The 16,252-nt window shown below is 50.4% G+C and overlaps 1 protein-coding gene across 3 annotated transcripts in view; it reads left to right on the top strand.

Moving 5' to 3' along the window:
- The first annotated feature begins 4,511 nt into the window (after positions 1-4,511).
- Positions 4,512-16,252, top strand: part of MAP2K6 (mitogen-activated protein kinase kinase 6) — a 40,421-nt gene continuing 28,680 nt past the window's right edge. For all 3 annotated transcript variants that reach the window (XM_040437055.1, XM_040437054.1, XM_040437053.1), the window contains exon 1: positions 4,512-4,887. In XM_040437055.1, coding sequence (XP_040292989.1) covers positions 4,863-4,887 — 25 coding nt within the window. In that variant the 5' untranslated portion in view covers positions 4,512-4,862. The remainder of the gene's footprint in view (positions 4,888-16,252) is intronic.

Below are 16,252 nucleotides of genomic sequence, written 5' to 3'. Positions count from 1 at the left end.
AGGGGGCTGCTGTCTGTATAAAGGGGGGGGGGAGTCTGTATAAAGGAGGGGGCTGCTGATCTGCCATCTGTATAAAGGGGGGGGGGGGGAGTCTGTATAAAGGAGGGGGCTGCTGACCTGCCATCTGTATAAAGGAGGGGGCTGCTGTCTGTATAAGGGGGGGGGGAAGTCTGTATAAAGGAGGGGGCTGCTGTCTGTATAAAGGGGGGGGGGTCTGTATAAAGGAGGGGGCTGCTGTCTGTATAAAGGGGGGTCTGTATAAAGGAGGGGCCTGCTGACTGTATAAAGGGGGGGGGTCTGTATAAAGGAGGGGGCTGCTGTCTGTATAAAGGAGGGGGCTGCTGTCTGTATAAAGGGGGGGGGTCTGTATAAAGGAGGGGGCTGCTGTCTGTATAAAGGGGGGGAGTCTGTATAAAGGAGGGGGCTGCTGTCTGTATAAAGGGGGGGTCTGTATAAAGGAGGGGGCTGCTGTCTGTATAAAGGGGGGGGGGGGTCTGTATAAAGGAGGGGGCTGCTGTCTGTATAAAGGGGGGGGGGTTTGTATAAAGGAGGGGGCTGCTGTCTGTATAAAGGAGGGGGCTGCTGTCTGTATAAAGAGGGGGTCTGTATAAAGGAGGGGGCTGCTGACTGTATAAAGGGGGGGTCTGTATAAAGGAGGGGGCTGCTGTCTGTATAAAGGGGGGGGAGTCTGTATAAAGGAGGGGGCTGCTGTCTGTATAAAGGGGGGAGGGAGTCTGTATAAAAGAGGGGGCTGCTGACCTGCCTTCTGTATAAAGGAGGGGGCTGCTGTCTGTATAAGGGGGGGGGGGGGGATCTGTATAAAGGAGGGGGCTGCTGTCTGTATAAAGGGGGGGGAGTCTGTATAAAGGAGGGGGCTGCTGATCTGCCATCTGTATAAAGGCGGGGGGGGGGGGGAGGCTGTATAAAGGAGGGGGCTGCTGACCTGCCATCTGTATAAAGGAGGGGGCTGCTGTCTGTATAAGGGGGGGGGGGGGGAGTCTGTATAAAGGAGGGGGCTGCTGTCTGTATAAAGGGGGGGTCTGTATAAAGAAGGGGGCTGCTGTCTGTATAAAGGGGGGGGGGAGTCTGTATAAAGGAGGGGGCTGCTGTCTGTATAAAGGGGGGGGGGAGTCTGTATAAAAGAGGGGGCTGCTGACCTGCCTTCTGTATAAAGGAGGGGGCTGCTGTCTGTATAAGGGGGGGGGGGAATCTGTATAAAGGAGGGGGCTGCTGTCTGTATAAAGGGGGGGGGGGGAGTCTGTATAAAGGAGGGGGCTGCTGATCTGCCATCTGTATAAAGGGGGGGGGGGGGGGAGTCTGTATAAAGGAGGGGGCTGCTGACCTGCCATCTGTATAAAGGAGGGGGCTGCTGTCTGTATAAGGGGGGGGGGGAGTCTGTATAAAGGAGGGGGCTGCTGTCTGTATAAAGGGGGGGGGGTCTGTATAAAGGAGGGGGCTGCTGTCTGTATAAAGGGGGGTCTGTATAAAGGAGGGGCCTGCTGACTGTATAAAGGGGGGGGGGGTCTGTATAAAGGAGGGGGCTGCTGTCTGTATAAAGGAGGGGGCTGCTGTCTGTATAAAGGGGGGGTCTGTATAAAGGAGGGGGCTGCTGTCTGTATAAAGGGGGGGAGTCTGTATAAAGGAGGGGGCTGCTGTCTGTATAAAGGGGGGGTCTGTATAAAGGAGGGGGCTGCTGTCTGTATAAAGGGGGGGGGGAGTCTGTATAAAGGAGGGGGCTGCTGTCTGTATAAAGGGGGGGGGTTTGTATAAAGGAGGGGGCTGCTGTCTGTATAAAGGAGGGGGCTGCTGTCTGTATAAAGAGGGGGTCTGTATAAAGGAGGGGGCTGCTGACTGTATAAAGGGGGGGTCTGTATAAAGGAGGGGGCTGCTGTCTGTATAAAGGGGGGGGAGTCTGTATAAAGGAGGGGGCTGCTGTCTGTATAAGGGGGGGGGGAGTCTGTATAAAGGAGGGGGCTGCTGTCTGTATAAAGGGGGGGGGAGTCTGTATAAAGGAGGGGGCTGCTGTCTGTATAAAGGGGGGGAGTCTGTATAAAGGAGGGGGCTGCTGACTGTATAAAGGGGGGTCTGTATAAAGGAGGGGGCTGCTGTCTGTATAAAGGGGGGGAGAGTCTGTATAAAGGAGGGGGCTGCTGACTGTATAAAGGGGGGTCTGTATAAAGGAGGGGGCTGCTGACTGTATAAAGGGGGGTCTGTATAAAGGAGGGGGCTGCTGTCTGTATAAAGGAGGGGGCTGCTGACTGTATAAAGGGGGGTCTGTATAAAGGAGGGGGCTGCTGTCTGTATAAAGGGGGGGGTCTGTATAAAGGAGGGGGCTGCTGACTGTATAAAGGGGGGGGGGGTCTGTATAAAGGAGGGGGCTGCTGTCTGTATAAAGGGGGGGAGTCTGTATAAAGGAGGGGGCTGCTGACTGTATAAAGGGGGGGTGTCTGTATAAAGGAGGGGGCTGCTGTCTGTATAAAGGGGGGGGGGGTCTGTATAAAGGAGGGGGGCTGCTGTCTGTATAAAGGGGGGGAGTCTGTATAAAGGAGGGGGCTGCTGTCTGTATAAAGGGGGGGAGTCTGTATAAAGGAGGGGGCTGCTGACTGTATAAAGGAGGGGGCTGCTGTCTGTATAAAGGGGGGGGGAGTCTGTATAAAGGAGGGGGGCTGCTGTCTGTATAAAGGGGGGGAGTCTGTATAAAGGAGGGGGCTGCTGTCTGTATAAAGGGGGGGTCTGTATAAAGGAGGGGGCTGCTGTCTGTATAAAGGGGGGGTCTGTATAAAGGAGGGGGCTTCTGTCTGTATAAAGGGGGGGGAGTCTGTATAAAGGAGGGGGCTGCTGTCTGTATAAAGGGGGGGCTGACTATATAAAGGGGGGTCTGTATAAAGGAGGGGGCTGCTGTCTGTATAAAGGAGGGGTCTGTATAAAGGAGGGGGGGCTGACTGTATAAAGGGGGAGTCTGTATAAAGGAGGGGGGCTGACTGTATAAAGGGGGGGCTGCTGTCTGTATAAAGGGGGGGGGGGGTGCTGTCTGTATAAAGGGGGGGCTGCTGTCTGTATAAAGGGGGGGGCTGCTGTCTGTATAAAGGGGGGGGTCTGTATAAAGGAGGGGGCTGCTGTCTGTATAAAGGGGGGGGGTCTGTATAAAGGAGGGGGCTGCTGTCTGTATAAAGGGGGGAGTCTGTATAACGGAGGGGCTGCTGTCTGTATAAAGGAGGGGGCTGCTGTCTGTATAAAGGGGGGAGTCTGTATAACGGAGGGGCTGCTGTCTGTATAAAGGAGGGGGCTGCTGTCTGTATAAAGGAGGGGGCTGCTGACTGTATAAAGGGGGGGGGCTGACTGTATAAAGGAGGGGGCTGCTGTCTGTATAAAGGGGGGAGTCTGTATAACGGAGGGGCTGCTGTCTGTATAAAGGAGGGGGCTGCTGTCTGTATAAAGGAGGGGGCTGCTGACTGTATAAAGGGGGGGGGGGGGACTGTATAAAGGGGGGGTCTGTATAAAGGAGGGGGCTGCTGTCTGTATAAAGGAGGGGGCTGCTGACTGTATAAAGGGGGGGGGGGGGACTGTATAAAGGGGGGGTCTGTATAAAGGAGGGGGCTGCTGTCTGTATAAAGGAGGGGGCTGCTGTCTGTATAAAGGGGGGGGGCTGCTGTCTGTATAAAGGGGGGGTCTGTATAAAGGAGGGGGCTGCTGTCTGTATAAAGGGGGGGTCTGTATAAAGGAGGGGGCTGCTGTCTGTATAAAGGGGGGAGTCTGTATAAAGGAGGGGGCTGCTGTCTGTATAAAGGAGGGGGCTGCTGTCTGTATAAAGGGGCGGGGTCTGTATAACGGAGGGGCTGCTGTCTGTATAAAGGAGGGGGCTGCTGTCTGTATAAAGGAGGGGGCTGCTGTCTGTATAAAGGAGGGGGGGGGGCTGACTGTATAAAGGGGGGAGTCTGTATAAAGGAGGGGGGCTGACTGTATAAAGGGGGGGGGCTGTCTGTATAAAGGGGGGGGGGGGTCTGTATAAAGGAGGGGGCTGCTGTCTGTATAAAGGAGGGGGCTGCTGTCTGTATAAAGGAGGGGGCTGCTGAGGTGGGGGGACTATTCTGTTCTGGACACTAGGAAAGCTGGGTGACAACTCAGGAGCAGCCGTCACCATAATCTGCTGTCAATCACCCAACTTTCCCAGCAACAGATAGGTCAGGATCTTAGAGGGACAGTAAAGTGTGTAGACATGATGTACAACTGGTGGTCTTCGCAATCTTGCTATCGCTTCTGAAAGGATTTTGACGGCCGGGGCTAAAACTTTCCCGCGCTCTGAGGAGAAAATTCGCCCGTTCCGCGTCCATTCCCGTAAAAACCCCGCAGCCCTTAAAAGTCACCGAGTTCTCAGGAATCCGCGTCTGAAGCGCGAGAGGGCGTCCCCCGCGCGCCTCACCCTGAAACTACACGTCCCGTCATGCCCCGCGAGCGCAGCCAGAAACCGCGCATGCGCTCTGCCTCCCCCCCCCCCTCTCCCGATTCCAAGTTTGGAGCTTTTCAGCTGGCAGCCCTCGGCCCATCATGTAGGTGCAGAGCCCGGGATCTCGGCTGCAACTGCAAGAGCTGGAAACCTGCTGCTGCTTTTTTTCCCCCTCCGCAGCAGCGAAGAGGACGGACGTGCAGTGTGCACTTAGCCAAATAAAGAGGAGGAGGAGGAGGGGGGGAGTATCCAGGAACAGCCCGTGCAGCCGCCTCCTGCAGCCCGGCAGCCCCTGCAGGGAGACCTGGAGCCCGCAGTTTGCATCTTTGTTGTAAAACTAGAGAGCGGAGAGGAGAGGCGAAGTCTTTTGTGCACCCCACCCCCCCCTTCTTCCCTCCCATCCACAGCGAAGGGGAGAATGTCTCAGCCGGGGAAAGGAGGAGGTAAGTGGCCGAGCCGTGGGGACTTGTGCACGACGCCAATGCAAGCCCCCCCGCGTGCATATGGGGGTGCGGGCGGCCAGGGTGCGGGGGGCCAGTGCACGGGCGAGTCGGAGCCTCCCCCGGTGCAGTTGCATTTCCTGTTTGCTGGCTGCCCTCTCTGCAGCATGTCTGGAGATCACCACTCCTAGTGCAGGGCTGCACCTTCCCACCGTGCAAGGGGTTAAAAGCTGCATGCACTTACAACAAAAAAAAAGAGTTTTTTGCACAGTTGCTTTTCATTATTTTGCACCTTTTTAATTTTTTTTACCATTGCATTAATCATAAAAAAGTAGCATTTTTTTTTTTTGCATATATATTAGAATTTTTTTTCACTTTTATTGCAATGACTTTTGCTTTGCTGCATTTGTTTGGCGACTTGGAGCACTTTGGCGACGCCGCCCCCTATACAGTCCCTGGCTCGTCGCCCTCCTTTTTTTCTTTTGCACAGTCAGCCCGGGGTATTGATTGGCGCTGCGCTGCTCCTATGCACCCAGCTATTTAAAAACCCTCTTTTATGAAAGGCTATTTTAGCAGCCCGGCCCCTCGGGCCTCAGCGGCGGAGGCCAATGAGATGACACATTGGAAAAAAAAAATAAAAAAAAAATCTGGGAGGGGGGGGGCTTACTGGGGGGGATTAGATGTAAAATCTGTTTGCGGATTCTTTAGGAGTCTTGGACGGCTGCTGATGGGATCCGTCAAGTGGTTTTCTAGGGTTATTTTTGGATGAATGGTTGAGGGGGGAATAGAAATACGGGATATTAACTTCTCTCGAAAGGAGTCGGGAAGGAGATAGTTAACTCAACATTTACCTTTTTATTTTTTTATTTTTTTTGTTCCTGTGGAAATTTTATATCAAATTTTTTTTTAATAGCTGTAGTAAATCTAAATGATCCATCTGAGTATTGTACTGACTATAAGACCCCGTAGCCATTTAGCGCTCCACAAACCGAGAATCGGCAAAATACGGATGTGGTTCTTGTGCCGTCCGCATTTATTATTATTTTTTTTTTGCAGACCTATTGACTTCAGTGGGTACGTGGTCTGTATTTTCCTGTCTTTTAGGGTCCATTCACACGTCCGCAAAATGGGTCCGCAATTTTACGGAACAGGTGCGGATCCATTCATATTCATTGGGGCCGGAATGTGCTGTCCGCATTCGCAGATCCGCACTTCGTTCCGCAAAAAAGTAGAACGTGTCCTATTCTTCTCCGCAATAGGCATTTTGTATGAGTGCTGGCGATGTGCGGTCTGCAAAATGCGGAACGCACATTGCCAGTGTCCGTGTTTCGCGGATCTGCAAAACGCATACAGACGTGTTTTTTTTTTTTTTTTTTGCGGCCCCCATGCAAAATATTTTAATGGGGCCGCAAAAAACGTAAATAACTCTGTGTGCATTCTGTATACGTAAGTCCGCAAGTCTGTTATGCAAAAAAAAAAAATAGTACATGTCTTAGGCTACGTCTACACAACGAAATTTGTCGCGCGACAATTTTTATAATGGCAGTCTATGGTGTCGCACTGCAACATGCTGCGATGCAACAGTTGCAGAAAATCCATTCGAGATGGATTTTTCTGCGACTGTTGCGTCGCAGCATGTTGCAGTGCGACACCATAGACTGCCATTATAAAAATTGTCGCGCGACATTAGTGCTACAAATGTTGCAGTGTAGTTGTGCCCTATCTGTCGCGCGACAAATGTCGTCGTGTAGACGTAGCCTTATTCTTGTCCGTTTTGCGGACAAGGCCAGGCATAGTTACAATGGATCCCCTAAAAAAACGGATGTAACACGGATGTCATCCCTTTTTTTTTTTTGTGGACAGCAAAATACACTGAACAATATAAAGCAACACTTTCGGTTTTGCTCCCTTTTTGCATGAGCTGAACTCAAAGATCTGAACCATTTTCTACAGACACAAAAGACCCATTACTCTCAAATATTGTTCACAAATCTGTCTGAATCTGTGTCAGTGAGCGCTTCTCCTTTGCCGAGATAATCCATCCCACCTCACAGGTGTGGAATATCAAGGTGCTGATTAGACAGCATGAATATTGCACAGGTGTGCCTTAGACTGCCCACAATAAAAGGCCACTCTGAAATGTGCAGTTTGATCACACAGCACAATGCCACAGATGTCGCAACGTTTGAGGGAGCGTGCAATTGGCATGCTGACTGTAGGAATGTCTACCAGAGCTGTTGCCCGTGCAATGAATGTTCATTTCTCTACCATAAGCCGTCTCCAAAGGCGTTTCAGAGAATTTAGCAGTACATCCAACCGGTCTCGTAACCACACCAGCCCAGGACTTCCACATCCAGCATGTTCACCTCCATGATCGTCTGAGACCAGCCACCCGGACAGCTGCAGCAACAATCTCAGGGAAGCTCATTTGCACGCTCGTCGTCCTCATCGGGGTCTGGACCTGACTGCAGTTCGTCGTCGTAACCGACATGAGTGGGCAAATGCTCACATTCAATGGCGTCTGGCACGTTGGAGAGGCGTTCTGTTTACGGATGAGTCCCAGTTTTCACTGTTCAGGGTAGATGGCAGACAGCGTGTGTGGCGTCATGTGGGTGAGAAAACCGCTCACCCACACAACGCCACTCACGCTGTCTGACGTCAACGTTGTGGATCGAGTGGCCCATGGTAGCGGTGGGTTTGAGGTATGGGCAGGCGTATGTTATGGACAATGAACACAGGTGCATTTTATTGATGGCATTTTGAATGCACAGAGATACCGTGACAATATCCTGAGGCCTATTGTTGTGCCATTCATCCACGACCATCACCTCATGTTGCAGCATGATGATGCACGGCCCCATTCCTGGAAGCTGAAAACATCCCAGTTCTTGCATGGCCAGCATACTCACCAGACATGTCACCCATTGAGCATGTTTGGGATGCTCTGGATCGGCGTATACGACAGCGTGTTCCAGTTCCTGCCAATAATCTGGAACTTGGCACAGCTATTGAAGAGGAGTGGACCACCATTCCACAGGCCACAATCAACAACCTGATCAACTCTATGCCACGGAGATGTGTTGCACTGCGTGAGGCAAATGGTGGCCACACCAGATACTGACTGGTTTTCTGCCCCTCCCCAGTAAGGCAAAACTGTGCACATTTCAGAGTGGCCTTTTATTGTGGGCAGTCTAAGGCACACCTGTCCAATATTCATGCTGTCTAATCAGCCCCTTGATCTGCCACACCTGTGAGGTGGGATGGATTATCTCGGCAAAGGAGAAGTGCTCACTTAGGGTCCATTCACACGTCCGTGGAGTATTGAGGATACGCAATACACCCGGTCGGCACCCCCCATAGAACTGCCTATTCTTGTCCGCAATTGTGGACAAAAATAAGACATGTTCTATTTTTTTTTTTTTGCGGAGCTGCGGCCCGGAAGTTTGGGGCCGCGCTCCAGAAGTGCGGATGCGGAGAGCACATAGTGCAGACCGACGGGTGCAGAAAGCACACCAGTTTTCGGTGTGCATTCCGCAAAAAGAGCGTGTCCTATACTTGTCCGCAAAATGAGGTCCATGGATCTGCAAAAATAAAGAAATATGTATTTTGCATATCCGCAATTTGCAGAACGGATACGGTGGTGCATGGTCAGGCTCTGCTTTGTGCCAGGGGTTCCTTAGGCAAAATACTCTTGATATTTTTGTCTTGAAGGGGCTGTCCACTCCTTTTACTAGTGATGGCCTATCCTTCTGGCATCGGAGCTACTGCAGAACAACTGATCATCCCTGGTATTGGGTATCGGATTCCCACCGATCAGATGACCTGTCCTGAGGATAGGCCCTCAGTAGTAAGTTCCTGGACGATCCCTTTAAGGAGCAGTAAATATCCTTCCTCTCGAACAAATTTCTTGGACAACGCCTTTACCTTTTCACCGCAAGATAGCGGATAAGTGTCTGATTGTTGGAGGTCCGTCATCTGGGACCCCCACCGATCACAGAAATGCTGTATTCTGCCAGCTCCATACAGATGAATGTTCAATCACCTCTACGTTCTCGTGACCGGTACAGGTCCCAGTGGTCAGACCCCCACTGATCAGAGACTTATCCCCTGTCCTGCGAATATGAAATGTGTTTACATTTTGGGACAACCCCTTCAAAGTAGGAATCCCATACTGCGTAAAATTTGCCAAACCGGCACGAGTAGAAGATTGGCTTCAGCAAATATTCGTTTCCAGCCAAAAAGTCAGTCTGTCCCAGCAGAAGGGACCACAGACCGTTCCTGCAAAGCAGAAGAAGGACCCGGCCAGAGGATACAATGCGTACCAGTGTTTCTGGTATGTAGTAGTTAGTACCTACCAATTGGGTCCAAGGAAGGACAACTTGTGAACCCTTAATGGGATCATGGACACCCAAGGTTTATTTATGGGCGTAGGGAGTGAAGGCTACCCAGCCTGGTCCAATCTTACAGAATAGCTACTGTAGAGCAAACTGCTGAAAAAGTCCCTGCTGTCCATGATACTAAGGTGTCAGGACATCTTGCTATGTTTGCGGCTGTGGATCCACGGAATCTCTGTCCACCACTAAATGGCTTACAGTGGACATGTGAGCAGCAGAACTGGACCATAGAGTTATGGATCAGTGAGTGTGGACCCACTGTGCAAACTAACCCTAAGGATGGTATTCCTCCTTAAAACCCTGCACAGGGACCTGCCCTTCGCTGCAGGGAAGCAACCGTTTCGGTACTTTTTGGGATAGTGCAAGTGTAGTTGGGGCAGCTGACCTGCTGAGGTCAAGAACTCTGCTTCAGGAACCAGGATCTCAGGATACAGAAAACGCAGCAAAACTGCCAGAGCAGAGCAGTCTGAACTAAGGCTTAAATTTAGGTTACTAGATCCGGACTGCACACTGGTGGAGTGGAGACGGAGCAGTAGAGAAGACTTGGGCAGGCTGAGTACATGACAGGAACACCAACAAGGCAGACGGACAGGGTTAAACTTAAACACCAACAGAACTTAAGCTGGAAGTATAGGAGCAGACAGGCAGGGCGGGTGGAGGGCTGGAGCACGGACAGGAACACACGCAGGATAAACGCAGTGGCATCGCTGAGGCTCTAGACTTGACCACAGGGGAGAGCAGGGCAGCCGTGGCCATGGGCAGCTGTCCTAACAGGAAGAAGGAAGCCTGGTCTGATGGATCAGGTTTTCTTCTACATCATATGGACAGCCGCATGGGTCTGTGTCACTTACCCAGTGAAGAGATGGCACCGGGTGGCACTAGGGGAAGAAGACGAGCCATCTGTTTAGTGGATGCTCCATGTGGCACATCTTTGTGCCGGATCTTGTGGAGTCCATGCCTTGGGTCAGAGCAGTTTTGGTAAAAGTGAGGGTGGTCTACACAGTAATGGGGCTCATGCACGCAAATTAATTTATGTGGGGCCACAAAAAAATGGTAATGCATTCCGTGTCCGTTCCACAAAAAAGTAGAACACGTCCTATTATTGTCTGCATTACAGGCAAGCATAGGACTGTTCTATTAGGGGCCAGCCGTTGTTCCGCAAAATACGGAATACACACAGCCGGTATCCGTGTTTTTGCGGATCCGCAATTTGCGGACTGCAAAACACCCAACGGTTGTTGGGTGTTTTGGTAAGTGATTTTATTGTTATGACCGGTCCTGCATTACAGGGGCAACAGATTACAGCTGATCGCTGGGGGTCTTCGCAAGAGGACACTTGGTGATCAGTGTTATTGTCGACGGACCCTTCTAACAAGTAGGGAGAACCCCCCCCCCCCTTCCCCCAAGCCCAAGTTTTAACGTTAAGATCCTCTTTACTAGAAAGTAGATTCCAGACTGATTTGGGGGGTCTGTGGAAGTTCCCCACCGTCGGGCAATGTAGTGTAAAAACTGAAACTGAAAACGCAGACATGATGAGAAGAGTAACCTCTGATTTGAGGTCCGTTGCAGCTGCTGCCAATATATTGCAATGTGACCGTTTTTTTTTTTTCTGTGCTACTTCTTGAGAAATTCAAATGTAGGCCTAGCACGCATGTGTGCGTATTAGGGCTCTTTCACACTTGCGTTGTTCTGTTCCGGCATAGAGTTCCGTCGTCGGGGCTCTATGCCGGAAAAATCCTGATCAGGATTATCCCAATGCATTCTGAATGGAGAGAAATCCGTTCAGGATGCATCAGGATGTCTTCAGTTCAGGACCAGAACGTTTTTTGGCCGGAGAAAATACCGCAGCATGCTGCGCTTTTTGCTCCGGTCAAAAATCCTGAACACTTGCCGCAAGGCCGGATCCGGAATTAATGCCCATTGAAAGGCATTGATCCGGATCCGGCCTTAAGCTAAACGTCGTTTCGGCGCATTACCGGATCCGACGTTTAGCCTTTTCTGGTTACCATGGCTGCCAGGACGCTAAAGTCCTGTTTGCCATGGTAAAGTGTAGTGGGGAGCGGGGGAGCAGTATACTTACCGTCCGTGCGGCTCCCAGGGCGCTTCAGAGTGACGTCAGGGCTCCCCACGCGCATGGGTGACGTGATCACATGGATCACGTCATTCATGCGCATGGGGCGCTCTGACGTCATTCTGGAGCGCCCCGGGAGCCGCACGGACGGTAAGTATACTGCTCCCCCGCTCCCCACTACTACTATGGCAGCCAGGACTTTAATAGCGTCCTGGCTGCCATAGTAACACTGAACGCATTTTGAAGACGGATCCGTCTTCAAATGCTTTCAGTTCACTTGCGTTGTTACGGATCCGGCGGGCACCTCCGACAAATGGAGTGCATGACGGATCCGGACAACGCAAGTGTGAAAAAGCCCTTAGGGAGAAGTGGGTTAGGCTACTTTCACACTGGCGTTTCTGGGTCCGCTTGTGAGATCCGTTTCAGGGCTCTCACAAGCGGTCCAAAACGGATCAGTTCAGCCCCAATGCATTCTGAATGGATAAGGATCCGTTCAGAATGCATCAATTTGGCTTCGTTTTAGACAGTCACTAAAACGCAGCTTGCAGCTTTTTGGTGACCGTCTGACTATGCGGAGCCAAACGGATCCGTCCTGACTTACAATGTAAGTCAATGGGGACTGATCCGTTTTCACTGACACAGTATGGTGCAGTTCAAAACGGATCCGTCCCCCATTGACTTTCAATGTAAGTAAAGACGGATCCGTTTTGACTTAGACTTTTTTTTTAAATAAATAATGCAAACGGATCCGTTATGAACGGATACAAGCGTTTGCATTATTGGTGTGGATCCGTCTGTGCAGATACAAGATGGATCCGCACCAAACGCGAGTGTGATAGTAGCCTAAGCTGCTGCCAGATAACTGGTGGCGGCTTATCTTCCCTAAGAATAAAAGGATCAGGCATGCTGAAATTAAACTGCCCTGTCCTGCGTTATTTCGACATCTGCTTCTGGGGAAGAAATGGGACACCCCCGCACATATTATATGGTCGGCTAGTCCTGCGGAAAATGGGGGGGGGGGGGGTTCGGCCATAGCCCCCTAGGCTCATGGCTCAGGCTTCAACACCCCAATTTCCCACTGCATTCTCTAAAGGGCAGGTATATTGCAAACTCCTCTGTAGTTTGTAGTGAAAACTTTTGCACCTTTCTAATATATTTCAAAAGATCTCTGCTTGCTGTCACGTAGTGGAAATATTCTTGTTTATATCCAGGATATTTTGAGATTAAGAGCCTAGCTTCAGTATAGGCCACCGATATCAGATTGGGGAGCGGGGTCTGACACCCTGAACCTCCCCGCCAATCGGGTGTTTCGTTATAGATTTGGCACTGGAACAACACAGCTCCATCCATTGTGTGGTGGACGGAGCTGGTAACTGCAGCACTGGTGACTACACAGCTCTGTCCATGGAAGCATCGCTGCAGTTACCAACTCCGTCCACCAAGCGGTCGTTCCGGCGCCAAAGCTACAACGAAACACCTGATTGGCGACGATGTGCAAGATGCCAGGCCCCTGCCAATACAGCTCTTAAGGAGCGTGGCCTTCTCTTCAAACAGCTGATCGACGGAGGTGCCGGGAGTCGAGCCCCCACCCATCTGATATTGGTTACCTATCCTGAGGATAGGTCATCAGTATTAAAAGCCCGGAGAACCCCTATAATCAGAACTGGTGCTAAGGAGACTGGTTCAGTTGCCCATAGCAACCAATCAGATTCCAGCTTTCATTTTTCAGAGGTCCTTTGCTTCTTTTATTCTCCAATCTGATTGGTTGCTATGGCTAATTGAACCAGTTTCCTTAGCGCCAGTTCTGATCAAAGGGCTTCTCCGGGCTTTTAATATTGACGACCTGTCCTGAGAACAGGTCATCGATATCAGATCGGCGAAGGTCCGACACCCCCACCGATCAGCTATATGAAGGGTGGCTGCGTGCGGTGTGTGCACGAGCCGTCTCCCGTATCTCTTCCTGCTCGCTGCTGCTTTGCCATAGACATAGCAGCAGCAATATTAAAAGCCCGGAGCACTCCCACTGTACTGAACCATGCAGTTGTGATTGTAGAGGGTTTTAAAAACATTAGCGTCTCTATTCACTGACAACAAGCAGAATTTTATTATATATATATATATATATATATATATATATATATTTACAAATCGGAGTCGATTACTGATGTGTATATATTTTTTAATAATTTTAATGTTCCCCTTGTATATATATTAGTCAGGGCGCGGAGTAGTCCACTGACTTATGGCAGGAAGTGTGTGATAAGACATTGATTAGCCCTCCCACACAGTGCTCCTGATAACACGCTGCCGGTGCACGCTACTGTGTGCAGTCTATACGGGGTTCACAAGTTTATTTCTTTTCTTTGTTCCTGTCCCTTTAAAGGCTTTTCAGGCACTGATTAGAGCTAGGTCACCCATGTCTTGGGGGATGCTTACGTTTTTTGTACGCCCCCTAACCTTCTATGTTTGGTCCATGCATTTTAATAGAGACGACCCATTCATGGAGGCACCGCAAGGGACAATATTTGTAAAAAAAAAATCTAAAGGAATCTCAGAAGGCGTCCAGTTTGTCGCACGTCTTTTCTTTGTTCTCGCAGATCTCAGGTTAGATTTGTGTCTGGCTTTTTTTTTATTTTAATTTTTTAGTGGACATTTGGGATAGCCCATCAGTGGGGGCACAACCTCCAGAAGTGACTGTGATGCCTACAGCCTTGTGTACGGACGAGCAACGGTCATAGTTGTCAACAGTCCAAAATTTGTAGGGACTGTCCCTGCAAATTCAGGCTGCTGGGGTTTGCGTAAGCCCCACCCATAAATGGATGGTCCCGCACCGTTTTGGGGACATTCCCTGGACGTGGCCTATCTTGTCCCGGGTTTTCCAATTGCCAAGTTGCTGAGTATGCACTGTGGTTCAGTGTCGGGGGTCCTGGAGGTGTAATGGCCATGTTCAAACAATGAATGGCGAATGATAGATGAATGATCCTAACGATCATTCATTCCCCGTTTACTTTGCATTGGGCCGTGTGAACAGGCAATCTAAACGAGCGCCGATCAACTTGTCGATCGGCACTCGTTTGGGGGCTGTAGTAACCCCCTGTAACAGGACCCTTGCCATCGAAGACCTGACAGAGGTGCTTTCCACTCTAATATAGTAAAAAAAAATCTAATCTTTTTATCTGAACAGGTCTTTATACCAGAGGAATACCGGTAAGTTTTTCACTAGGATTCCCTGTGTCACTGGTGTCGTTGTGACCAAGCAGGGGATGTTCTCAATCACCAGGAAATCAAAACCTGATTTCTATTACCTTTCATTGATTTCCTGTCTTAATATGTTATGTCCATGGCAGTGAGGCGGTTAACAGATGGATTTCTGCCCACTTATATTTCGGGGGTCGGCCGCGCAGATATTCTTAGGATTATGTCTTTTCAGACACTTCTGGCTTCTCAGTGTCCTTGTGGCCGCCAGTCACTGCTGCCGGTACCGTGCCCGTGATGGTTGTCACTCGACTTTGCGCCGTCCCAGATTAGCGTGGCTACAGGATGTAGCCTTTTATTTTACGGGCAACGCCCCCTAACACTTGTCCTTTCTTTGTATGTATAAATTGTTTCCTTTCGCAAACATCAGAATTCTGTTGGTTGTCCTTGGAAACAGACAGCAGTTTAGCCCCGCCTGTTGTCAGACATGTGACCTTGGTCTTGGCTGAGGCTACTTTCACACTAGCGTTTTTGCTGGAGCCGGCAGGGTTCAGCAAAAACGCATCCGTTATGAACGGATCCAGTTGTATTATCTTTAACATACCCAAGACGGATGGCCTAGGCGCAGCGAAGTCCCATTCAAGTGAATTTATTGGATGGTGGCTGTGCTTGGTATTGCAGGCCAGGCCCATTCACTTGAACAGGACTGAGCTGCACCTAGGCCATGTGACTGGTCTAGGAAGAAGCCTCGGCCCCTTCAAACCACTGATGGTCGTGGGTACCAGGAGTCTGACCTCCATCGATCTGATACTGATGTCCCATCCCGATGCTCGGAAAACGCCTTTTAAATGACATCTCCTACTGACACAGTCTGTATTATATTCCAGCAGAGCATATTCTGCTGGCTTCAGAGCTGAAATCTTCCCTTGCACAAAGCTTAGGCTACTTTCACACTAGCGTTCAGAGCGGGTCCGTCTGATGTTTCATCAGACGGATCCGCTCCTATAATGCAGACGTTTGTATCCGTTCAGAACGGATGCGTCTGCATTATAACTTAGAAAAATTTCTAAGTGTGAAAGTAGCCTGAACGGATCCGTCCAGACTTTACATTGAAAGTCAATCGGGGACGGAACCGTTTGAAGATTGAGCCATATGGTGTCCTCTTCAAACGGATCCGTCCCCATTGACTTACATTGTAAGTCTGGACGGATCCGCTCGCCTCCGCACGGCCAGGCGGACACCCGAACGCTGCAAGCAGCGTTCAGGTGTCCGCCTGCGGAGCGGAGGCTGAACGCCGCCAGACTGATGCATTCTGAGCGGATCCGCCTCCACTCAGAATGCATTAGGGCTGGACGGATGCGTTCGGGGCCGCTTGTGAGACCCTTCAAACGGAGCTCACAAGCGGAGCCCCGAACGCTAGTGTGAAAGTAGCCTTACGCTGGTAATTTGAAAACTGGGAAACTTCATTGTACACTAGGCACCGTACCGTAAAAATGAACTCTCCCGCTGCATTACGATTTCCAAAAGCAACCGGCAGAATTGTGAATTCAGCTCTGAAGTGTAGTTTGGGATCAGTACAAGAAAAGTAATGCGGTGTATTTACGAACTGACTCAACTCTTCAGATAGATTATATCGATTTATATAAGGTGTAATGGTGGACATGCACTTTTAGTTTTGCCTAGTAGCTTGATCCGGAGGCACGTCTAG

This window comes from Bufo bufo, chromosome 6 (assembly GCF_905171765.1).
Source record: "Bufo bufo chromosome 6, aBufBuf1.1, whole genome shotgun sequence".
Classification (NCBI taxonomy): Eukaryota; Metazoa; Chordata; class Amphibia; order Anura; family Bufonidae; genus Bufo; species Bufo bufo.
Note: the sequence above shows the minus strand (reverse complement) of the source record. Positions and strands in the feature narration are given on the sequence as shown.